The 24,580-nt window shown below is 57.9% G+C and overlaps 6 protein-coding genes across 6 annotated transcripts in view; 4 read left to right on the top strand and 2 right to left on the bottom strand.

Annotated features, from left to right (window-relative positions):
- PTSG_00537 (uncharacterized protein) overlaps nt 1-8,974 on the top strand; it is a 10,213-nt gene extending 1,239 nt beyond the window's left edge. The window contains exons 3-5 of the mRNA XM_004999028.1: nt 121-7,920; nt 8,165-8,514; nt 8,714-8,974. Coding sequence (XP_004999085.1) covers nt 121-7,920; nt 8,165-8,514; nt 8,714-8,890 — 8,327 coding nt within the window. The 3' untranslated portion in view covers nt 8,891-8,974. The remainder of the gene's footprint in view (nt 1-120; nt 7,921-8,164; nt 8,515-8,713) is intronic.
- A 113-nt stretch (nt 8,975-9,087) lies between these two features.
- On the bottom strand, nt 9,088-13,614 carry PTSG_00536 (uncharacterized protein). Its single transcript, XM_004999027.1, has 12 exons — nt 13,314-13,614; nt 13,070-13,155; nt 12,774-12,859; nt 12,463-12,580; nt 12,090-12,232; nt 11,233-11,878; nt 10,896-10,953; nt 10,493-10,636; nt 10,301-10,359; nt 10,009-10,123; nt 9,765-9,887; nt 9,088-9,257 (listed from the first exon to the last, which is right to left on the bottom strand). The coding sequence occupies exons 1-12, from the start codon at nt 13,578-13,580 to the stop codon at nt 9,201-9,203; spliced, it is 1,902 nt and encodes a 633-aa protein (XP_004999084.1). The 5' UTR covers nt 13,581-13,614; the 3' UTR covers nt 9,088-9,200.
- A 12-nt stretch (nt 13,615-13,626) lies between these two features.
- On the top strand, nt 13,627-18,679 carry PTSG_00535 (uncharacterized protein). The gene is made up of 14 exons (XM_004999026.1): nt 13,627-13,787; nt 14,221-14,486; nt 14,670-14,848; nt 15,174-15,347; nt 15,490-15,871; nt 16,146-16,252; nt 16,468-16,525; nt 16,651-16,773; nt 17,116-17,227; nt 17,350-17,477; nt 17,738-17,868; nt 18,008-18,096; nt 18,227-18,329; nt 18,452-18,679. Exons 1-14 carry the CDS (start codon nt 13,657-13,659, stop codon nt 18,554-18,556), a joined length of 2,088 nt encoding a protein of 695 aa, XP_004999083.1. The 5' UTR covers nt 13,627-13,656; the 3' UTR covers nt 18,557-18,679.
- Nucleotides 18,680-18,899: 220 nt separating this feature from the next.
- On the top strand, nt 18,900-20,614 carry PTSG_11607 (uncharacterized protein; the record flags this gene model as incomplete). The annotated part of the gene is made up of 3 exons (XM_004999025.1): nt 18,900-18,913; nt 19,029-20,388; nt 20,567-20,614. 3 exons carry the CDS (start codon nt 18,900-18,902, stop codon nt 20,612-20,614), a joined length of 1,422 nt encoding a protein of 473 aa, XP_004999082.1.
- Nucleotides 20,615-20,726: 112 nt separating this feature from the next.
- On the bottom strand, nt 20,727-21,092 carry PTSG_11606 (uncharacterized protein; the record flags this gene model as incomplete). The annotated part of the gene is made up of 1 exon (XM_004999024.1): nt 20,727-21,092. One exon carries the CDS (start codon nt 21,090-21,092, stop codon nt 20,727-20,729), a length of 366 nt encoding a protein of 121 aa, XP_004999081.1.
- Nucleotides 21,093-21,574: 482 nt separating this feature from the next.
- On the top strand, nt 21,575-24,289 carry PTSG_11605 (uncharacterized protein; the record flags this gene model as incomplete). The annotated part of the gene is made up of 4 exons (XM_004999023.1): nt 21,575-21,590; nt 21,791-22,515; nt 22,557-22,624; nt 22,714-24,289. The coding sequence occupies 4 exons, from the start codon at nt 21,575-21,577 to the stop codon at nt 24,287-24,289; spliced, it is 2,385 nt and encodes a 794-aa protein (XP_004999080.1).
- Between the last annotated feature and the right edge of the window lie 291 nt (nt 24,290-24,580).

Raw genomic sequence — 24,580 nt, 5'->3', positions numbered from 1 at the left:
CACTCACTCACTCATTCACTCACTCACTCACTCACTCACTCACTCACTCACTCACTCACTCACTCACTCACTCACTCACTCACACACACACTCACTCACTCATCCCTCCCGCCCCCAAAGACACCCAAGCGCCTGAGTTGACAGCGCCCAGCATTCAGTTTGGTGTGCGCGACCGTCCCCCGTTTCCAACGACGTGGCAGACCTCCGAAGACTTTCTGGCAGCCTTCAACGACTACATCGTGCAGAACAACGGCCCGCCTTTCCGCGCCTCCCGGTTCCCTGCAACGCAAACAAACACAACCCTCATCCAAGCAACGCTTGTCCAGCAGGACGCGAGCGCCTCTCCGTCCGCTCTCAGCGCAGACCTGTGGCGGATCGAATGCCGCCTCACCAACACGCCAGCCAGTGGTTCAACCGCAGCCACTGACGACGGTCCGTTCCAGCCATGCACCGGCGCTGCGAATGCTGGTGATGGTGGCGCTGCTGGTGGCGTTGGTGGTGCGTGGCTCACCAGCTACGTGACCAACAGCAGTCTCGCAGTCATGGTCAGCACCCCCATCCCAGCACCAAACACCGTCAACAGCCACACGCTCCACGTTCGCGGCATCGACGCTGCCGGTAATAAGGGCCCCGTTGTCAGCGCCGTGTGGTCGGTTGACACGCAGCCGCCCATTGTCACTGTCGCCAGTGACCGCCTCTTCGACAGCGGCACGGGCTACTCCTCCATTCCTGCCGGCCAGTTCCACTTTTCTGCGCAAGACCCGGCCCCTGTTCCTGCCCATCCAGCCGCTGCGCAGCCGTACTGCCGCATCGCCTACGACGCGACAGCAGCAGCGCCACCACAGGCTTCCCCGCAGCGCCTCCAGCCGCCATTCCAGCCCTGCGCCTCCCCGTGGTCCTTTGACGTGTCCCCGCTCCTCACAAACGCCTCGGGCGCGTTTGTGTTTCAGGTACGCGCCGTCGACGCTGCGGGCAACACAGCAACGACCGCCTTCTGTGATTCCAGCGCTGTGCCAGCAACCGACGGCGCCAGTGCCGCGTGTGTGCAGCACGCGTTTCACATCGCAACACGCCCACCACAGCTGTCTGTCTCCATTCACATCCCCAACGTCACTGCAGCCTTCCACTCGCTTGAGCACTTCAGCTACGCGTGTCGCGGCGTGCTCGTTGCCACAGACACGTGCGTGTTTGCCTCCAGCAGCTTTGACGCCCGCGTTCACCTCACATCCACCGCCCTCGACGGCCTCGTGAGCTTCGAGTGCCAGCTTGATGACCAGACATGGTTTCCTTGCTTCCCACAGCCCAGCACCATCACAAACACAAACACAAACACGTCCAGCACAGACGCAACTGCTGTTGTTGTGGACCCCGTGTTCGCCAACACCGGCGCCCGCTTCCGTATCGCCACGAGCGCGCAGCAGGAGTCCTTTGCTGGGCTGCCAGATGCCGGTCACGTCTTTCGCGTGCGGGCCCACTCCGTGCATGGCCTTAGCAGCGACGTTACCACGTTCCGCTGGACGACGGATACCACCGTGCTGCCTGCAAGCATCACCAACGCACCACCACCCGTCACCACACGCACCTGGGCAGCGTTTGCCTTTGACACGTCCAGCGCCGACACAGAGTCCTTCGTCTGCTCCGTGGATGGCCAGCATGTTCCCTGCACGAACGGCACGCTGTATCTTGGTGCAGACGCGTCGCCCATGACCAACGCCACGACCACCGCACCACCCGATGACGGAGGTACCAGCACCGCCGCACCGCCGCAAGCGATGGCCCCTGTGCGCGGATGGACCGCATGGACAAACAACCACAGCCCCGATGACCCTGCCGTCGACGGTGGTGGGGATACGGAGACGGTGGCGTGCGCACTGGGACAGGCGTTGTGGGCCGTGGAGTGTCGCGCCGTGTGCCCCGCCGCCATGCCCGGCTGCGAACAGCTCCCTGCGCAGGACACGCTGCAGACGTTCGAGTCACCGTGTGCGACGGTGGTGGCTGCAGCTGGCGAGGCGCGTGTTGGCGAGCAGGCGCGGGTGCAGCTGCGGTGCCGCCACGCCGACCAGTCGGACGGCCGGCCCTGCCTCGACTACGAGATGCGTGCATGGTGCGGTGCCCCCACCAACGCAACGCGCGTTGTCGCCAGTGCCCGGGACACAGCCACCCTTTATGTGGACGGGCAAGAGTACGTGGGCGTGCGGGCTGTAGATGGCCCGCGCATTGTCGACATCCCAGCCGCGACGCGCGTGCTCGCCATTGCCGCCCGCACCGGCGGCGACGCCCTCTCCGGCCGCATCCGCATCTCCCTGCCATTCATGGACGTGTTCTCTGATGCCTCGTGGATGTGTAGCCACGACACGCGCTGGCTGACAGACCTGTCGTGGACCGCGCCGGAGTTTGATCCAAGCGCAACCACCGACGCCTCGTTCTCCCCTGCGCGCGTGGTGACACAGCCCTTGCGGGCAGATGTCGATGCGTGGCTCTCGCAGGGCCATTCCGATGGCGCTCAGTGGATATGGACAACCGCACCACCGTCAGTCGCCCCTTCCGACCTCCAGTTGCACGCGTTTTGCCGCCGCGTGCTCTCAGACGATGCATCCAGCGCCAACACTGGTGGCGACAGCAGCAACACCGCATCTCAAGGTGACGATGGTGATGGCTCGTCATCGATGAAGCCTCTTCCGCTGTCTGGCGGGACGCATGAGCTGCTGGTATATGCTGTTGATCGCGTGGGTAACCTTCAGCAGCCACCGACGCGGTTCCTGTGGCGCGTGGACACTGACCGCCCAACAGTTAAGGTCACCATGGGCCCGTCGCCCGGCAACGGATACGCGGTGCATGCCGCGTTTGGTGCGGACGAGATACCCTTCGATACCGGCCAGGGGTTTGCCTTTGTGCCTGCGTTGGAGGTTGAAGTTGATGGCCAACTGCTGCCTGACGTGTACTGCATTGAGCCCTCGCTCTCTTGCGCCGGCGCAACATGCCGCATCCTCTCCGCTTGCACCACCAACGCCACCAGCGCTGCCTGCCATGCCCAACGCCAGGCCCTGGGCTGCGCCACCACGCGCACCCTGCCGCTGGCCTTTGCCACCACACACGGCCCGCACGCCCTCGCCATGCGCGCCCGCGACCCCGCCGACAACCTTGGCGCGTGGATGCGTCTCACGTACTCCGTGGACGCCGCTGCGCCTGCACCAGCTGTCATCGTCCCCGCAACCCCAAAAGAAGCAATGGACAACAACACATCGTCCGCCCCACTCGCGCTCGCCGTCTCCACCGACGATGGTGTACAGGTGCTGACCCGAGAACCCAGCACGCTGTTGCTGGACGTGCGTACGCCCATGAGCGATGCGCTCTTCTTCGAGTGTGTGCAGTCGTACGAGTGTCTGCTGCGCACACCCGGCACCGGCACCACCACCACCACCACCACCACAGCAACAACCACAGGGTTTGAGGCGTGTGGACCACCGGTACCGCCAGCATGCACAATCGACGTTGCGGCAACCATTGCTGTCCAAGGCCCAGCTGTTCGATCACTGCTGCTGCGGCTGCTGCACAATTGCACAACCAATGACGACTGTGCCTTTCTCGGACACGCCAAATCGTCACAATCCTCATCAATAACAGCAACACCGTCAGCGGCGGCACCACTCCCGATCAGCACGGACGCTGCCATCCAAGCTGCGCTTGCAATCCACGTTCGCAGTGAGCTGGCCAGTAGTGGGGCGGGTGCACTGCTCGGGGTCCGCATTGGCGGCGATGCGCCGCCATCCCTGCTGCTCCTGCCGGAGATTCGCGCGCACCAAACTGCTGCTGCGTTTTCCCAGGACGGTGGCCGCCAGTTTGGCGCTGCGGAAGCGGCTTTCGTCGAAGCCGTGTCTGCTGCTGCTGCTGCGGCACAGGAAGGTGGGACGCAGACGCAGCAGCGCCGGTGCAAAGTCAGCGGTGTCGCTGCTGCCCAGAACGGAAACGCCGAAGGTGTGGGGTCCTCAATCACGTCCTTGGATTTGCTGGCGTGTGCCGCCACGCCAACCAACTGCTTGTGGTCTTGTGCTGGACAGTTGAGGGATCATGCAGGCAGCAATGGCGGTTGGAATAGCACGCATGCCAACTGTACCATGTCGCTGCCACTCACGCCTGGCGCAGCGGCGGTGCAGTGTGGATCGACTGGCGGCGCCGCCCTACCCACAAACGCCACCACAGCCACGCTGTACTCTCTCAGCACCGCAGCCGCTGGCGAAGGATACCCTCCCTGGCTCGCGGGCGTCAATCCAACGCTCCTCTTGCCGGTCACGCTGACGCTGAACCAGACCCAGTCCTATCCGCAACACCTGGCGCGCCTGGCCGCTGTCTCCCGTGCACTCAACAGCGAGGGTTTGCGCGTGGCCATTGAAGAAGGCATCGTCGATGGCGATGGCGCCGACCAACACGCGCAGGAAACAGCAGCTGCGGCACACACTCTGGTGGCCATGCATGTGCAAGCATCGCTACTCCCGCCAATGGACACGGCCTCCATCCGTCCCACCGCAGCGGTGGAGTGGCTGGTGCAGAACGCCACGCTGCTGTCCGACGCTGTGGTCGCCAAGCTGGTGCCCCACTGCAATCTCGTCGGCACCGCGCCCTCGCACTGGCCCGATGCACTGGTTCTGTTGCTGACATCGAGTGATGTGGCGTCATGCTCCCAGCACGCACGGGAGGCAGCGCAGCGCACGGCAAACACGACCCTCCTGATGCACCTATCCACCACAGACGGTACAGTAGCCCAGGTGCCACTGGCGCTGCACACGACTGGCGCCGAAGACATTGACGTGTCCTCAGCGGTGCGGGCAGATGCCGATGGTGCATCGTCCGTGTTGGCCGCACTGGGCTGGGCAGGGGTCGCGGCTGCGCCTATCCCCGTGCGCGTGTACCATCGTAACGCGTGCCCAGCGACCAATCCTCAGGCTGCACACGCAGGCAACCCGCCACTGTGCGTTCCCAAGGAAGACGGCGGGGTTCAGCAGGAGCTGCTGGTCCGAGCGGTGGATGCTGCCGGCCAACGCGGCGATGCTGCCCAGTTGCAGCTCTACTGGGACACAACACCACCATCACTGGTGTGGAATGCACGCCCGCTGCGTGCTGTGACCACTGGCGATGCCTCCCAGCCAACGACCGTCACATTTGACTTTGCGCTCCTTGACCCGTTGCCCCGCACGGTACAGCAGCGGGTTGCAGCAACCGGTATCACAGCCACCTTTTCTTGTGCCCTAACCGAGGTAGCCGCCGCTCAGGCCTCGTCGGCCTCCGCGCCCGCGGTCCCGCGAGAGCTCTTGCAGGCATGCACACCTCCAATGAGTTATCGCGTGGTGGATGGCGCGTACGCATTTGCCGTTGTTCCAACGGATGAGCTTGGCAACGTCGGCCAAACTTCCGTCTACACGTTCACCGTGAGCACCGCCCCACCCGCACTCTCGGCCGCGCCTTTGCCTGCAGCCGTCTACCAGTACCCACAGGACATTCCACACCTAACTGTGAATGTGGCGGCAGAGGTCGAGACTGCCGCCCAGACCGGTAGCAGCCCCGCCGACGGCCTGTCGCTGAGATGTGTGCTGTGGTGGCGCCCGTGTGACTGCGTAGAAACGTGCGTTCAGGCGCCTCACGGCGCTGATGCTGCAATGCGGGTGACCCAGCACTTGGCGCCTGCGCTGGATGCACCGTGCACATCACCCATCTCAATTGCCACCCTCCTAACTGCTGCAAACCCACCGCTTTCAAGCTCAGGCTTGCCCTCTGGCCTATTTCCGGTTTGGATTGCCCTCAACGTCTCCCTGGCTGACGACGCTGGCACCGACGCGACGGGCGCAGCCCCCGTCTCCTACTACGCCGTGATTGCCCCGGATGCGCCCGTTGTTTCGTTTGCTGCCACGTCTCTGCCACCGCTGAACACTCCGAGCGTGGCTGCTGAACAGTGGATCGTGTTTGGAGCCCGCCAGCACGGCGTTCCACTCCCTGTTACCGCGTACGAGTGCCAGGTGGTGACGCTGCCGGCATCTCTGCTCAAGGCGCAGGGCGTTGCTGCACCTTTCCGCGTGCACACGCGCGCAGAGGCGCTGCACATGAGGCATTTTGTGTCTGGTCAGGCAAAGGCCAAAGCGGAAGCCCTGGTGGCAGCGGCACCGTGGTTCAGGTGCACCTCCCCGATCAACGTCGACACGCGCGCCCGTGGCCTGCATGTATTCGCTGTGCGTGCGGTGTACCGCCGTGCGGAAGAAGTGCGGACGGCCGAGAGTGTTGTTGCGTGGCTAGGTGTCGCCCTGACCAGGCCGCATGTGGATGTGCTCACAGCTGAGGATGCAGGCGACATAGCTGCCGCTGCTGCTGCTGCTGCTGCTGGATTTGATACACAGCTTGGGCAGTACTCCGCTGACGTTTCGCTCGAGCAGAGTGATGAGGCCACCAGCGCCGTTGGCCCTAAGTCCTGTGCGCTGCGACTGAGCGTTGTGCTCTCGCACGACCCGGAAACGCTTCGGTTTGACAGGACCAGGTTTTTGTCCAGCGCTGCGTGTACCAACCACAGCGTGCGTGTTGTGTGCAGTGTGCTCAAGCCCACGGAGCACGACCAAGTGCTAGTTGACGCACGCTTGCCGCTACCATCCAATCAACGTCAACAGCAGCAGCAAGAACAGCATGCCGTGTGGGGTGCAGGTGGTGCACTGGTGAGTGCAGAGGCGCGGCGGCTTCTTCTTCGTGGCCAATGCCGCGCCGTGCTCCGCTTCCGCGGTGATGACGGCGTGGACGCCGGTCCAACTGTGCTTGCTGCTTCTCCCCTTGACTTTGAACGCGTGCGCCTGTTTCGCATCTCAGGTGCGAGCTCGGATGTCACCCATTCGCTCGGGCTGCGCTGCTGTGTGGGCGGCGCTTGCTCCGCTTCGACCTGCACAGCATGTGGTGGGGGCGTGTGTGCGTACGACTGCGGTGCGTTCGCGGCAGGCGCAGCAGCGAGCCCGCAGCTCGTACACAGCCAGTCGTGCGACTGTGAACTCGCCGCTGACGTGGAGTCGTGCTGGCCGGGCCTCCGGGCCACCAGCACGCGTCTGCTGGATGACTCGGCCGCTGCCGTGTTTGCTGCGTGGTACGAGGACGGCGCTGAAGGCCGGGGCCCTGCCGCAACTGCTGTGTGGAACGTGACGGCGGCTGAACGCGGCCGCACCCAGCGGTTTGGGCTGTTCACCATCTCGTACGACCTGCCTGAAAAGGTGGTGGTCGCTGGAGCCACTGCCAACGATGGTGATGGGTCTGCTGCTGCGGCCTATGATGCAGCTGTTGCTGCCGGCACGAGGGACGGCACGCTGCCGCTGGGCTACGAGCAGCAGTCGACCGTGTGGATGAACATCACCACATCTGTGGCCATCGTTCGCGTGCAGTCACCGGCTTCGCTGCTGGAGAATGATGCTGCACATGACAGCGAAGACAACGTTGTGACAGCGTCGTTTGTGGTGCATGCGATAGCCGCTGCCGCGTCCTCACTGACCTGCACTGCAGAGTCAGTGACTCGTGTTTTCACGTGCACGACTGCAGCTGCAGCCGGCAGCGAGGGCATTGACGCGTGTACGTCGCTGGTTACCTTTGGGCCACCGAACATGCTCTCCTTCTTGGGCCGATTTGAGCGTGTGTGCTTTGGGGCGAACGCGACGGACTGCCCGCATGTGAATGGCCGTGCGGTGTATGCGTTCTCTCGCTCCTCCAGCCGCCTGCTCTACTTTGACACAACAGGATGGGTGCTGGTGCACAGTGCAAACGCGCGCGCTTTGCAAGATGGGCGGTCCGCACCACGGTCCTCTGTCTTGCTGCGCAGCGCAGACGATGCTGCATCCGTTGCGGCCATCCAACAGCCATGGCGGTTTCCAGACAATCGCGAGGCCACCGCATTTTCAATCGCTTGTGGTGCGTGCGTGCGTGTGTGTGTGTGTGTGTGTGTGTGTGTGTGTGTGCGTGCGTGCGTGTGTGTCGTGTCGTGCGTGTGTGTGTGTGTGTGTGTGTGTGTGTGTGTGTGTGTGTGTGTGTGTGTGTGTGTGTGTGTGTGTGTGTCGACATTACCTTGGTTTGTGCTCTCCTCCTCCTCCTCCTCCTCCTCAACGGCCTTGCTTCGACACTCACATGTGGTTTTATATATTCGTTCTTCGTGCAGAAACTCAAGTGCTGGTGCATGCTCAAGTGAGGGCCGCCTCAGTTGCTGACTTGGCGGAGGCTGCTGCCGCTGATGACTTGAAGCTTTGCATTCAAAGCCACATCTCCGCTCCACCACGTGCATCCCCGCCTGCGTGTGCAGATGTGAGTGCTGCGATTCAGGCGGCGCTGACAAACAGCACGCGGCCTACAACGCCGGCGGCGGCAGCCGGTAGCAGCGCGAGCGGTAGTGCAGGTTTCGAGGTCGCTTGCCCGGCCACAAATGACAGTGCCCTTGCTGCGGTAGCAATCATCCTTTACCTGGCCTTCACTGTGTTGCTTTCGCTGTCCATCTACTACACACGCAAGAGGGTATGTGTGGTGTTGCTACTGCATGTCCACCTGCTGGATTGTGCCCTTGTTAGCATGCCGCTGCATCCAAAGGAGTGTGTGGACACCTGCTTACTCTTGCTTGTGGCACACTTGTTCCACTCGCAGTTGTCCCCTTCTGCGCTCACACATATAATTTGTGCCTGCCCGCGCACATGATCTTGTCACGATTGCGATGCAGGAGGCGACGGCGATTGCTGCAAAGCACCTACGACGCGCGGTGTTGCTCAACTCGGAAGGCCTTGAGCTCTCAAACGTGGAGGACTTTCTGACACACAGCGACGAGAGTGATGACAATGACGATGGTGATGATGATGATGACGAAGAGCAGGGAGAGCTTGAGGCAGCGGAAGAGTAGCGCGGGTGCTGTCATTTCTCGTGCTGCGAGGGCGCAGTAACATCGACTGCTCGGAATCGTGTGTGTGTGTGTGTGTGTGTGTGTGTGTGAACTTTCTGAAACACATGTATGTGGAGCTTTGGGTGCTGCTTCTTTGTGGATATGGGTGGAGCGTGCGCAGATGGGCTTGGCCGATGATGTGATGTGATTGATAACTTTCACTTGATTCTGTATTTGTTAGGACAGTTGCTTCTTCGATTATAACAGCAAACAAAAAAAAAACCAGCGGCAGCTGTGTCTGTGGCAGCATAATAGGTGGTGTCAAAGGTGGTTAGGGAGGGAAGTACTGGCGAGGAACGCCACTACACGCGACACACGCGGGGAAGCACTGAAACAAAATCAAAAAACAAAAAAGGGGGAGAATAAAGCACAGTGAGTGAGTACATGCAGCCGGAGTTCATACGCGACAGCAATAAACGCGGGACAGCAATGATAGCTCACACGTGCAGTACAAACACGCAAAACGTGCACATGCACACACGCAGAAAAAAAAAGAAATGCTTGCAGAGACACGCCACTGCAAGCATACACTCACAGAGATATGTCATTGCAAGCATACACTCTCTCACTCACTTACTCACTCATTCACTCACTCATTCACTCACTCACTCACTCACTCACTCACTCATTCACTCATTCACTCACTCATTCACTCACTCACTCACTCACTCACTCACTCACTCACTCACTCACTCACTCGCTCACTCACTCACTCACTCACTCACTCACTCACTCACTCACTCACTCACTCACTCACCCACTCACTCACTCACTCACGCTCAAGCACCTGCATGTACTCCCTCGCTCACCCCCTCCACCCGGAAACGGTACGCACCTTCTTTTCGGAGCATTCGGCGCATTTCTTGCTCTTTGGGTTTGTACAGGGAAGAATGCAATTCTTGAGGGTGCAAAGTCCTTCTTGTGCCCAGCAGTTGGCGCAGCCCTTGCTCAGGCCAACCTAAGCACGTGGGTGGGGGGGGGAGAAAGCTTCAAATGTGAGCATTGGCAGCCAACCACCACGATGAACAATGAGGTAAGGGCGGAGAGACCGCGAATGGATCAGTGCAGCAGGCGTGTACCTTCTTTTCGATGCAGGTGATGACGCATGATGTGCCAGAGGCAACACAGCTGATGAGGCACCCTTGAATGGACGGTTTCATGGTAGACTTGGTCGCTTTGTAAGCATGCGCGTCCCTAGGATGAGGTGAAAACGTGGGCACGCATGCGTGCGCGCGTGTGCATGTATATATGTGTGTGAAGTGCATAGGAGATGACAACGACGATCAGATGGGATTTGCAGAGACAAACAGATAAGCAATAGTACCGCCTCAAGACACGCGTGCATGCACAAAAGAAAGGGGGTTGACTCACTTGCTGTTAGCGCAATGGCCTGTGCGCGCAGTTGTAAAGTGACGGTTGTTACTGAACGCCTAAGAATCCGCACACACACGCGCGCGCGCACACACACACACATGGTCACGCATTCGATTCTGAAATGTGAGGCACACAGGGACAGGATAACTCGCGCACGTCGCAGGGCAAACCCCTTGCACAGCAACGTACCCCACACCCGATGGCGTTGCAGGCGCGCACACGGAAAGTGTACGTGGCTGATGGAAACAAAGGAAAGGTTGTGGTAAATTGGAGCCGCGTTGTGTTTCCCGCAAGACGCAGTGGCTCGTCAATCCACCAGTTGTCCTGCTCCACCTACAGAATCAGGCGTCAGCCAAATGTGAACACCGCCCACCGGCGGCGAGACCAAACTACCAAGAAGACAATTCACGCGCACTTCCTTCCAGGCACAGACACACGCACACCCACGCACGCACGCACGCACGCAGGCACACACACACATACGCACACAGCACACACCCACGCAACACCCACGCAACACCCACGCAACACCCACGCACACACACACACACATACGCACACACATACGCACACACAGCACAGCACAGGTTACATCGTAACGGAGAATGGGGTGCCCTCCATCACCGGGTTTTCGCCAGCCAATGGTTAAACTGCCAACCACAACATAACAAGCAGCAGCAACAACCCGTCGAAATGGACATGTCACATCACATGAAGCAACGCAACTTCTGAATGAAAACCAAGAGAACCGAGTCTGCATGGCTTGCTTGAAGCAATAGCACAATCAGAGCGTTGGCTTTGCCCCTTCACTCCTTGCGCACGCCTCTCGAACGCAACACATGCACAACAACAACATAGTCAAAGGGTGTTCAACCACATGACAAGAGGAAGGCTGTTTCACATGTGCAAGACAAGGCCAACTTGCGCACCTTGTACCGTTGGCGCTGAGCGGGGCTGGGAGGATCGCTGGGGGAAGCGGAGTGCCGCCTTTGGTGGTTGATGCGCATGTTGCATTTGACCATGGCCCGCTTCCAATCGCTGTGATGGCGCGGAGTCGAAAGCAGTACGTGTGCAACGCACGCAGCCCCGTTAGCGAGTATGATGTGGAAAGAAACGAGTTTGAGAGGGTGTGAAACCCCGTGGTGCGGTTCGTACTTGAGACTTGAACCTCCACGGTCAGCAGCTGGGCGCCGTTTGTTGTGCAGTTGCGGCTCCAGCGGACAGCCATAGCACCAGCGGTGATGTTTCCAACACGGGGTCCTGGGCAAGCACCTGGCAAACCGGCGTGCACTGCATTCGTCTGCAGTGCAAGCGGCTTGGAGAAAGCACCAAACCCTACGTGGTTGTGTGCGCGCAGCCGGATCATGAACAGCGTGTTTGATGGTAGTTCGTGTACAGTCAGCGCTGTTGCGTTGTTTGTGGCATTTCCAAGCGAGTGGTAATCGCACGACCGCTGACAAGGTGATGACGATGATAATGCTGCTGCTGCTGGTGAGCCGAGTGGTGTTGCTAGTTTGCGGCCTTGCACTTCCACAAGATCACACGCGCTTCCTCCGCAGTGCAGCGGCCCCCATCCTACATCACATGCAAGGAGTTGTGCAAGGAGTAGGCGAGAGAGCCGGGGCATGAAACAGATGATGATATGAGCGATGGTGAGCACGCCAAGGAATGGTCCAGTGGCCGCCAGGGCCGGCCACCACCTCCCAGTGGTGTGCTGGCAGTTGAATGCCCGTTTGAACGTGGTGGCGTGTGGGTGGCAAGCGCAGACGAGGCAAGCATACCGCACCGATGGTAATGGTCGATTCGCTGCTGTTCAGGGGCACCACACCAACCACTGAGGCTGGGCGGTGTGGTGGTGCTGTGACGTTACAGACGGTCGAGTAATTGCCGGGCCCAACGGAGCTCACTGCGCACACACGAAAGCAGTACCTTGCACCCAAACAACACAGCAGAGGTGTGAGCCGAACAACGAACAAACAGGAAATCGTGATTGCACACAAGGCACGTGAATGTGCGTGTGCGCGTGCATGTGTGCGTGCATGTGTGCGTGCGTGTGCGTGCGTGTGTGCGTGTGGGGTATGGTTCTTTCTCGGTGTGCATGCGTTGTGTGTGTGTGTGACGTTCTTTTCGTCGTATGTGAAGGCATTCATGACTCTCACCAGGTGTCGGCGCGGAGGCCACTGAAAGTAAAATTGAAAGAATACGTCTGGGACACGGTAGTAAAGTTGCTGTGCTCTTTGCGCTGCTGGATGCGATAGTGGAGAATCACCCCGGTTCCTGCAGCAGTTGGTGCAGGATGTTGTTGTGTGGTGCGGTGTCAGTGTGCTGAATTCAATCACAGCCAGCATCAGCACATGCTGCTCACGGTCACAAACAACAATCCTGAGCACTGCTGGTCACGAACAAGCATGTTTGACCCCTCTCTGTATCTCGCACACACACACACACACACATGCATCCGTGGGCCCACCGGTGTTGTTGGGTGCTGTCCAGGTGATGCTTGCAGCGGTGCTTGTGGTGGTGGTGAGCACTACGTGGGGCGGACCCGGTGGTATCCTGCCGTGCGCAGCAACAGCGAGGATGAGAAGCAATGCACCACATTGTGTGAAACCCCCAAGCGGAGGAGAAGCACCACAGCGGGTGGGCGCGCGGCTGGCGGCCCTATGTGCTTGCATGGGAAGCAGGACAAACTTGAAGAAACAAACGTGAAACAAACCGGCAGGATTCACGAAGCGCACACCATTGATACTAAAATCATCACCACACCTTTGTGCAGGCTTGTGCGATGGATGATAAATGTTGATGCGGGGCAGAATGACAAAGTATCCGATGCAAGCCAGCACCACGAGCACCTGCCCAAGCCAAGCAAGCATAAACACGACCGTGGTGTCAAGGAACGGAAGCTGACGCCATAAGCACGTGGCGTTAGTTTCCAACCGTTTCGAACTCGCTTGCTTGCCCTTCCTTCTCCTCGCGTTAATCGATGGCGATGCTTGCACGCGACACTTACCACGAGAGTAGCCAGCGAGCGGACGAGCCACTTTCGTCGTGAACAACACCTCTGCCGTGGTGGCAGAGTTTCCACGCTTGAGACAGCACCACCATCATCAGGTGTCACCATGGAATCACTTTCTTCGAGTTCCGCGTGCGCTGTGGCACCTGCTTCTTCTGTTGCCTGCACACCATGGCGACCAAGCAACGGCGCCCGCTCGTCTTGATGATGCTGGCGGTGATGGTGGTGGGCAGCACCACCGTCACAGCTGTTGTTCAACGTCATCCTTGTTGGTGTGCTTGTAGATAAGTAGCGAAACATTTCCATGATTTGACTCACTCGGATGACTGGATGAACGAGGATGAAGGCAGCGCTTGTTTGGGTTGTGGTTGTGGTTGTTGTTGTGGTGGTGGTGGTGGCAGCTGAGTGTGGTGAGACCAGTGCGACGCCCGTCCTCACTCGCCCAGGCTACCACTTCTCTCGACGTGCAGGGTATATTTGTGTGTGTGCACCTGTAGTTGTATGTTTATGCGTGTGTGTGTGTGTGTGTGTGTGTGTGTGTGTGTGTGTGTGTGTGTGTGTGTGTGTGTGTGTGTGTGTGTGTGTGTGTGTGTGTGTGTGTGTGTGTGTGTGTATTGGACACCACCTTGCGATAGGATGCTGCTTTGTTGGCAGGGGTGCGGGTGCGTTGTTGCAGTGGAACTGCAATACATTTATGCACTTCCAGGCTCACTCACTCACTCACTCACTCACTCACTTACACGTACGTGCATACACTCACTCACTTACACATACGCGCATACACTCACTCACTCACTCACTCACTCACTCACTCACTCACTCACTCACTCACTCACTCACTCACTCACTCACTCACTCACTCACTCACTCACTCACTCACTCACTCACTCACTCACTCACTCAGGTGGATGAACGACCCTGTGCCTTACTTTGAGGAGAGTACAGGCACGTACCACTTGTTCTTCTTGTGCAATCCGACAAACAGCACCATTGCCCCGTGGGCGCCGGGAGGACACCAAGGATACTGCCACGCAACAAGCACCAATCTCGTCACCTGGCGCCATCAGCCACTGGCAATCAACAATTCCGCAGGCACAGGCCAAATAGTGAACCCGCGTGCACTCAACTTCACATCCAGTACGGCCATCGTCCACGATCGCCTGCCATTCGGTGAGCAACAGCCCACACAAGCGTTCCCACATGCCTGCACAGGGCTTATCACCCTCGTTTTGTATTCCTCCTCGCGCTCGAGCCTCAAAGCATGAGCTCACACCCTCCCTCACTGCTTCTTGGTTACATGACACGCTTGTTCGCCGCTGAATCTTTTGTGCATGCTGTGACAACTGCTCGCAGATGCACGCGCAGTTGCAGTGCAAAGCGGTGGATCACTGGCCTTCACGAACAACTCAGACCTCCTGCATTGGTCGGCGGCCTCTCAAAAACCAGTGTTCTCCCACCCACCAAATGTGACACTGATTGGTGACGTCGCCTTGACTGCATGTCCCGGCCAGCGTTCATCCTCATGTGTCCGGGTGCGTTGTACCTGTGGGCGCCTGCGAAACCCTGCTTCTTGGCACTCTTGTCCCTGCGACTGCTGCTGATGATGCGATGTGCACAGATGTGTGTCTGTGTATGGGTGTGGTGTGTCTGTGTGTGTGTGTGTGTGTGTCTGCCTATGGGTGTGTGTCTGTGTCTGTGGCTGTGTGTGTGTGTGTGTGTGTGTGTGTGTGTGTGTCATTCTGTCTGTGTATGGATGTGTGGTTCATTTCACAACTGTGTGTGTCGGGGTCATTTCGGTGAGTGTCATGTGTGACTCGATTATCAATCCATGTTTTGCACCCACACCTGTGCAAGCAGCTCTTGGCAGGAAGCAGCACGGGCGACGGATTTGAGAATGGCACAGCCGCTGTTGTTGCCTTTGAATCAACCGACTGGTTGCATTGGAATTTTACCAGCACGCTGTTTACCTGGCCGCGCTCGCTCACGCCCCGCGCAGAGTGCGTGGACTACTTTTCGCTTGATGGCTACAAGGTATGTATGTATGCAGTGGCACTTGCACTAACCACCCTCTCCCCCGAACACCCGTGGTGCAGTGGCAGTACTTGTGCACGAGCATCGCCCTCATAAGCTACCCGGCATGGAAATACGTGCGCCACGCATCACGGCATGACAGGTGTTGCTGTCCTCGATCCCTTCAACGGGGCGTACGCACTGGGCAATTGGCCACGAGGACGCATCCGGCCGTTTCGTGGCAAGCACCCATGGTGTCCTTGATAGCGGCGGTGCATATGCTGCTAAAACACTCGTCGATGACACGGGCCGCCGCGTAGCATTGCACTGGGTGCGTGATGGGCTCTCTGTGGCTCTGGAAAAGGAGGCGGGTTTTGCAGGATACCAGAGTCTTCCCCGCGAGCTCCATATCATTACATCTCCCTTGACGCTGTTGGCAAAACCTGTACCAGAAATGGCGACGTTGCGACACCATGCACTCTCTCTGCCCAACATTCATCTCAGAGACTCCACATACGATTTTACGCTTCCCACATCCGATGGCGGTATGAATGCGGTCAAGTTGTTCTCGCCTCTGTGCGTGCGTGCTTGCGTGTGTGTGTATGTGTGTGCGTGCGTGCGCGCGCGCGCGTGTGTGTGTGTGTGTGTGTGTGTGTGTGTGTGTGTGTGTGTGTGTGTGTGTGTGTGTGTGTGTGTGTGTGTGTGTGGTTGATTGGTTGGTTGGTTGTGCGCTCGACAATGTTCGTTCATCAGATGGCTGGTTCGTTTGATGATTTTGGTTCGTTTCATCTCTCTTGATCATGGCCTTCATGTGCTCAGGACAATTCAATTTGGTGGTTGACCTTCGCTTCACGGCCCTCTCATCGAACAAGAGTTCCATTGGCATTCGGGTGCTGACCTCCCAGAACCGTACGGAACTAACCACGGTGCGTACGGGAGCATGTGCCTGCGTGTGTGTGTGCACATGTGCTGGTGCTGTAACTCCGCGTCTATGGTTGAATCTCTGCATGGAACCCCTCCTCCCACAGCATCTTGCTCGTGTTGGCTTCTCACCCGCCACCCCGGTGGTCATCGTCGTCGTCGCCGTCGTTGTCGGTGGCTTCTCCTTGGTTTTCCTTCTTGCATTTCATTCAACGCCAAGATTCAAGTGACTCAAGCATCGCAAGTTGTGTCCTGTATGGATACGCCCCTGGTGCCTGGTGAGTGCAGGTGCGGGGGAACGCTTGTGGTGTGACTTCGGGCTGATTGTGGTGCAACCATGGTCTGCTGGCTTACAATGAGACCATGTGACATTGTGCCGTGGACATGCTCAACGCATTGACAGATACGGATCGTCCAGGTGGTGATATCACCCACATCCCGCTGTCTGGCCAAGAAGCAACAGCAGGTCACTGCCGTCAACTCTGCTGTCAGAACACAGACTGCGTCGGCTTCGTCTTTGATACACGTGCGATTGACTCTCCTTGATTTTGCTGGAAAAGTTCACTCGTGGATTTGGGTGTTGGAGAGCGTGCGGGATTGTGCGTGTGTGCGTGTATGTGTCTGTGTGTGTGTCTGTGTGTGTCTGTGTGTGTCTGTGTGTGTCTGTGTGTGCGTGGGTGTGTGTGTGTGGGTGTATGTGGGTGCGTGTATGTCTGCATCTGTATGTATGTCTATGCCTATGTCTGTGTGGATGTCTGTGTTGGTGGGTGTGTGCAACATATCAACAGGCACGCTTCAATCTGCCTGGCTTGCCACTGAGCAGCAGTGATGTTGTGGTTTGTTCGCGCTCTGTTGCACACCGCCTCAGGAGATTCATTTTGCTGGCTCAAGGCGCAGATTATGCCGCCGGTGCCGCTGAAAGGCGTCACCTCTGGCATCCTCTCGGCTGCAAACACCTCCATCGTTCTCAACGCAACAAGGTATGGCATTCAAGGACACCCCTGTCCCGGCCTGTTTCAAGCCTTGTCTCACATTCACATCTGTTTGCTCCTTGCTCATGTGTGTGTGTGCATGGGTGCGTGTGTTTCACGTCCAATTCAAGGTCCAGCACGTTGCCGGGCGCCGCAACGCCAGTGTACACATGCAATGTCCAGTCGCTGCCTAACGTCGAAGCGCACTCCAGTAGTTCTGGTGATTGCATGAGCACTTCGGCTGCTGGCGACATGCCAGGTGTGTTGTTGTTGTTCTTCTTCTTCTTCTTCTTCTTCTTCTTCTATTCTTCTTCTTCTTCTTCTTCTTCTTCTTCTTCTTCTTCTTCTTGTTCTTGTTGTTCTTGTTCTTCTTGTTCTTGTTCTTGTTCTTGTTCTTCTTCTTCTTCTTCTTCTTCTTCTTGTTCTTCTTGTTCTTCTTCTTCTTCTTTTGTGGCCTTCCTTTTACAGGTACCTTACCTTCGTGCCTGCATTGCATTGCCTTGCCTTGATCGTGGCCAGGCAATGACTACCGCCATTTCAGGGGCGTGCTCAACTCAACCAACGAGTGCTATGAGGCCTGCTGTGGTGACAGCAAGTGCGCTGGCTTCACCTTCGTTCCGAGCAGCACTGTCTCAGATGGCGATTGTTTGGTATGTCGTGTTGTCTGTCCATGAGCTGCTGTATGTGATCGAACGACGGAATGGTACCTGATTTTGCCTGCAGTCTTCCTCGATCGTCGTGTCTGTCAGCCTGACTGTTTGAACCCCACCACAACCCACACGTTTGCAGCTTGGACTCCCTTGTTGCTGGCTCAAGACAGCTTGTCAAGAAGCCAGTGGAGACCACAGCTTCACGTCTGTCAATGTCACCCAGCAATCGTAAGTGTGTCTTGAGTGTTGGAGCACACCTGTCCTTGTAACTCCAAGTCAGGCTTTGACTGTTTCACCACCGTGCATGCTCTCATGCGTAACCCCTGGATGCTGCTATCAACCGCGTAACACTTAACAGGCGACAAGCACACGTTTCTCTCAATATCTTCGTCGATCAATCGGTGGTGGAGGTCTTCGCCAATGGCGGGGTCGCAGCACTCACCGCAGCGGTTCATCCCCAGGTGTGTGTGTGTTTATTAGGCGCGTAAATAACACTGGATTCCGGGTCTTTTCTTGGTATTCTTCGGTCAACTAGTCTGTACCTAACGCTACAACTGCGCCACACCAATTCTCTCGCAAACAGAACTCCTTGCCAGACAACATTGAGCTGTGGTCCGAAGGCGCGGAGGCAATCGTGTCAACGACGGCATACACGATGGCAATGGATAATGATGATGCAAGCTGTTGACCAAACGAGTCGTTGAATCGACGCCTCACTTGTTTTCTCCGGTTGTTACTGGCTTTTCCCACTTGAAATTTGAGTTGAGTGGAAGTACAAGACATGTGTTCGACATAAACATGACCTTCGTGGCAGCAGAATACATCGAACCCAGCGTGGGACTGCGTGTGTGAGGGGATAGAACAAGAAGCCCTCAGCAATGAGCCCTACTGTTCGAGAAAGGTGTGCGTTCTGTTGGTTTGGTGCTGCCGAAAAGGGACGTGTTCATTGTTGGGGAAACAGCCTTTTGTGTTACGGGTATGTGCATTGTTGAGTTGAACCAGTTGTTCTCCATTTACACGCTGCTGGCACAATGAAGATCATGAGGTATGATTGTTGAAATTGTTCAAGGAAATGTTGTTGTTGAATTAGCCAAAACAGGAAGCATTCAAGGAGGATACACATTGAAACCAAATCAACCAACCCCAAACACATCGTGCAGGCCTCTGCTCTCAGGCTACCCCCTTCTCCTCTTCACCAACGGAGAAGCAGACGTCAACGCCGGCCAAGGATGGGCCCGGCTCAAGGACCACTACGCTTCGCAGGACCGCCTCCGCATCGCAGAGCTCAAGGAGGCGCAGCTTCACGTCCCCTGCGGCAACCTCGCCCGCTTCTTCGAGCGACACATGGAGCTGCAGCAGCAGTTGCAGGACGCGGGCGTGCGCCAGGACAACGAGGACCTCTTCACCATCGTCTGGAAGCAGCTGCCACGCTGGACAGCCCCGCTCACGCTTCCCTACTTTGCCAGTGGCCGCTTTCCCTCCCTCCTCGAGCTCAGCATCAGGCTGCAGCAGTTGGAGCAGCAGATGCGTGGTTCACGCACACAGCCGCAGGCAGGCGGCTTCATGGCAAGCGCACCGCCACGCAGAGGTAGAAGACGCGGCTTCTCCAACAACAGCAACAACCACGGACGCCAGGGACGCAACAATGGCAACAGCAACGGCAACAGCAACGGCAAAGGGCGCCGCTTCCGTGGCAACTGTCACTACTGTGGCAAGTATGGACACCGTGCAGCAGAGTGTCGCAAGAAGCAACGCGACAACGGAGCAACAGGCTTCACTGCACAGGCACAGCATCAACATGGTCAAGACGCAGCAACCTTCGTCGCTGCCACAGCTACTACACCCACGCAGCTGCATGACCCACTCACGTGGCTTGCAGACACGGGTGCTTCACACCACCTCACCTTCGTCAAGGACGCCTTCGTGGAGTTGACACCGCACCTGCAACAGCACCATCCACGCCACATCACTGCGTTTGGCGGCACACGTGTGCCCGTGCGCGGTGTTGGCTCTGTGCTGTTGCATGCACGCACGACGAGCGGAGCCAGGATGCAGATTGTGCTACAGGAGTGCCTCTACGTGCCCGAGGGCCAGGCCAACCTCATCGCCCTCGGTCGTCTGACCAGGGACAGCAGCGGCAGGCCAACGGGCCACTCGCAGCGTGATGGCGCTGATGGGCACTACGTGCGCTTCAGCCACGGAGCCGAGGTCAAGCTGAAGGAGCGCAACAGCCTCCGATGCTGGCCCATTGTTGCTGTTGGTCCACCCACGGCACACGGACTCACCGCTGATGCCTGCAAGCAACCACAGCAACACGCAGCAGCTCCTGCAGCCCAGAGCAAGGCACAGACACCATCGATGCATGAGGTGCTTGGCCACCGCAACGACAACGATGTGCAGCAGTACTGCAAGCTGATGGGCATCGATGATCGCAACGCCATCAGCAGCAAGCAGTGTACAACGTGCGCAGTGACCAAGAGCACTCGTCACAGCGTCAGCAAGCACGCGGAACGCACACAGGTGCCCGGCGAGCACTGTTGCAAGCTCATGGTGGTGGTGCTGTTGTTGGAGACTTGTGTGTGTGTGTGCAGAGTGTGCTGTGTGTTGTGTGGGAGATTGTCTTGGCAAGAGAGAGTTGTGTGTGTTTACTTGAGTTGTGAAGCAAACAAGGATGTAGGATGAATGAACACTCCAACAGAAAGAAACAGAACACAAGACAAGAATTGTCGACAACGCAAAGTGGTGACGTGGCAGTGTTTGTTGAGAGTTGTGTGGTTATGTGGTGTGTTATGCAAGAGCATGTAACATCGAGCAACCACACAAGGTAAACACTGCACGTGCAACAGGTTGGAGGGAAATCACGTGAACATTCCAGAACACAAGAGAGGTGAATGCAAATTTGTGGTGTCGTGAAGACGGGAGGTCAATGATGACTCAGCAGATAGGACTTGCCTGTCAACAGTGGACGCGATGAGGTTTGCAGCGGTGATGTTGGCGTGATCTCCTGCTGTCGGTCTCCTTGCACTTGAGCGTGTCGCTGAGCTTGGACCTCCTGATGACGATGCTCCTGCCTCCACAGCTGCCCAGACGTCGTCGCCGCGGAGCTTGAGCGCCATCTTCATGCGAATGCTCCACGCATGAAAGGTGCCGGGCGAGCCAGTGAACTTGGGCAGGTCCATCTTGAATCCTGGCGTGGAAACGACGTGGTCCGACGGGTCAGACATGCTGCACGCTCAAGAAGGTGATGGAGAAACAGAGAGGGGACAAGCAGAAGGGAGAGAAGAAGCACAAGCGAGTGTGAGACAAGTGGCGATGATGATCAGGAGTGGCTGGGTCTCATAATCTGTAGAAACACGACAGGTGTGTGTGTGTGTGTTTACTGTAGGCAAACGCAACAAACAAGAACACAAGGAGAATGAACAAGCACAACAAGCTGCTGCCTAATCAACTCGGGCAGCACGCTCAAACAAACACTAGACAAGTGCACACACAGTCAATGACGCTGCCAAGGCGACATGGGCAGAGTGTGCACGAACACAAACAATCTAAACAATGAGCAGCATGCATACATGCGCGCAGAGCAATGCTAGGCATGGCATGAATGCTTGCAGGCAAGCATACACAACAGACAACACTTCACAACGCTGCATGGCACGCACACATAGCATTTGCCAAGCATGACGGGCATGCACATACACACAAACACATGGCACACAACTCACGTGTGTAGGGGAAGGAGGAGAGGAGAGGCAGTTGGTACACATGCATGCCAGCAGAGAGGAAGGAATGTTTGCAAACGGAAAAACCACAAAGCAGGTGTTGTTGGCAAACAAGACAAAACCACATGAGAAGGCAAATTAGGAAGGACTCAACACAAAACAGAAACGCACTGACTCTCAACAAAGCAAGCTCCTGCATGCAGTCCATCTCAATGCCAAGAAGGACGCAGTTGCCGCGTTCCAGTCTTTCCTGCGCGAGACCAAGCTCCCCATCTCGCCCACAACAACAGCACTCCAGACGGATTCCGATGCCATCTTCCTCGGAGCTGACTTCCAGGCCATCGTCAAGAAGCACCTGAAGCAGCACCAGCAGTCCCCGCCGTACACCCAGGCGCAGAACGGCATCGTCGAGCGACAGGTGCGCACCCTCTCCGACATGGTGCGAGCCATGATCACGGGTGCAGGCCTCGACGCATCGTACTGGAGCCTTGCCTGCAACCACGCCCTCCACATCCTCAACAACATGCCTCGCCCTTCCCTCCACGGCAAGACACCGCTGCAGATTGTCACGGGCTCGCTGCCCAAGCACGTGCCGCAGCTGCACATCTTCGGGCAGCCGGCCGTCGTCCACATCAGCACACAGCGCGGACGCCTGCAGCCCAAGGGTCGTCGAGGCATCTACGTCGGCCACAACAGCAGCAGCAACAGCCACCTCGTCTACTTCGCAGACACAAACACCGTTGTGTCCTCCATCCACGTCCGCTTCCTTCCCTTCTCCAAGGCCGATGTCATGGATGAGGGGGAGGAGCAAGTGCAGACATCCACGACATCGTCCATGCTCCAGCTTCCCAGTGCACGTGACAGCAGCAACAACACTACTGACGGTGAGCCACCAACGGTTCACATCGACGAGGAGCAGGACGAGGATGTCGAGACAGACTTCCTGCTCACGGACTTTGACGACGACAGCAGCAGCGACACCAACGACGCCACTACGATCCAGACACACAGATGCAAGCGACACCGGAGGCAGGCGCGTTCACAGCAAGCAGCAGTGGCGACATCCAGCCTTCACGGAGCCTGCAAGCAATCAAGCAAGCACTTCAAGAGCCAGCAACGCAAGCAGTGGACTCAGGCATGCTTGGAGGAGATCGGGGCGATGGAGCGCAAACGGCGTCATCAAGCTCATCCCACGCAGCGCCGTGCCACGGCAACACACGCCCCTCAAGTCACGCTTCGTCTTCAAGGTGAAGCGTGATGCGGAAGGCACGCTGACGCGCTTCAAGGCACGCTGGGTCGCCAAGGGCTTCAGCCAGCGACCGGGCATCGACTTCGACCAGACCTACGCCCCAACACCAGCAGCCAAGACCATCCTCACTGTGCTCGCCGTCTCCCTGCAACGACAGCACCAGCTGCACCAGCTCGACTTCAAGTCGGCTTACCTGCAGGCTGATCTCAAGGAGGAGCTGTACATGGAGCTGCCGCCGCACTTCACCGACATCGACGACGGCGCTCAACGCTACGCGGGCAAGGTGTGCCGGCTGCTCAAGCCGCTCTACGGCCTCAAGCAAGCTGGCCGTGCATGGGCCAAGAAGCTGCACACCTTCCTCAAGACCAACGGATGGGCGCAGAGCAACGTCGACGCTTGCCTCTTCACCAAGCTCCACGACGACGGACAGCGCACATGGATCATCACGTACGTCGACGACCTCATCATCAGCGGCAGCAGCGAGCGCCACATCCGTGCCTGCAAGCAGCAGATCAAGGAGAGCTTCGAGGCAGAGGACCTGGGCCCGCTCACCTGGTACCTGGGCCTTCACCTGACGTCACCAGCTGACGGCGTGTTGCACATTGCGCAGACACAGGCCATCAACGACATCGTCAACGACTACAACCTGGCAGCGGCAGCCAGCGTGTCCACGCCCATGCGTGTTGGCATCGACGCCTCCAGCATCAGCGAGCAGCCCGACCGACGCTTGCCTTTCCGCAACCTCGTGGGCTCGCTCCTGTACCTGGCCAACCGCACGAGACCAGACGTCAGCTTCGCGTGCGGACTGCTCTGCCGTTACATGGACCGTTACACGACGGTCCACTGGCAGGCAGCCAAGCACGTCGTGCGGTACCTGAAGGCGACGAGCGAGCACGGCCTCCTCTTCAAGCGACGCAGCGGCACGCGCAAGGACCAGCCGCTGGACCTTGTGTGCTACAGCGATGCCAGCTTCGGCACAGACCAGCTGACGGGCCGCTCCACGACGGGCTTCACCTGCTACATCAACGGCTGTCTTGTGTCTTGGAGCAGCCGGCTGCAACCCACGGTTGCGCTGAGCACCGCTGAGGCCGAGTACATGGCCATCTCCGCAGCAGCGCAGGACGTCGTCTTCCTGCGGCAGCTGCTCATGGACCTCGGCGAGCCCGAGGCTGGAGCCACCAAGATGCTGACAGATAACCAGGCGGCCATCGCCATCGGTAACGACCACGTCACCAAGCCGCGCACGAAACACATCCGGATACGCCACCACTTCGTGCGGGAGCTCATCGCCGACGGAACCATTGTGCTGCAGCACTGTCCCGGCACGCAGATGGTTGCCGACGCGCTGACCAAGGCACTAGACAAGCAGACCTTCGAGCAGCACCTGCCACGACTGGTGGGAACCTCGACGTCTGAGACGGAGCAGAGGAAGGCAGTTGAGGGGGAGTGTTGAGAGTGAGTGAGTTTCTGTTTTGTGTTGAGTCCTTCCTAATTTGCCTTCTCGTGTGGTTTTGTCTTGTTTGCCAACAACACCTGCTTTGTGGGTTTTCCGTTGGCAAACATTCCTTCCTCTCTGCTGGCATGCGTGCCAACTGCCTCTCCTCTCCTCCTTCCCCTGCACACGTGAGTTGTGTGTGTTGAGAGTCAGTGAGTTTCTGTTTTGTGTTGAGTCCTTCCTAATTTGCCTTCTCGTGTGGTTTTGTCTTGTTTGCCAACAACACCTGCTTTGTGGTTTTTCCGTTGG

This window comes from Salpingoeca rosetta (genome assembly GCF_000188695.1).
Source record: "Salpingoeca rosetta unplaced genomic scaffold supercont1.1, whole genome shotgun sequence".
Classification (NCBI taxonomy): Eukaryota; class Choanoflagellata; order Craspedida; family Salpingoecidae; genus Salpingoeca; species Salpingoeca rosetta.
Note: the sequence above shows the minus strand (reverse complement) of the source record. Positions and strands in the feature narration are given on the sequence as shown.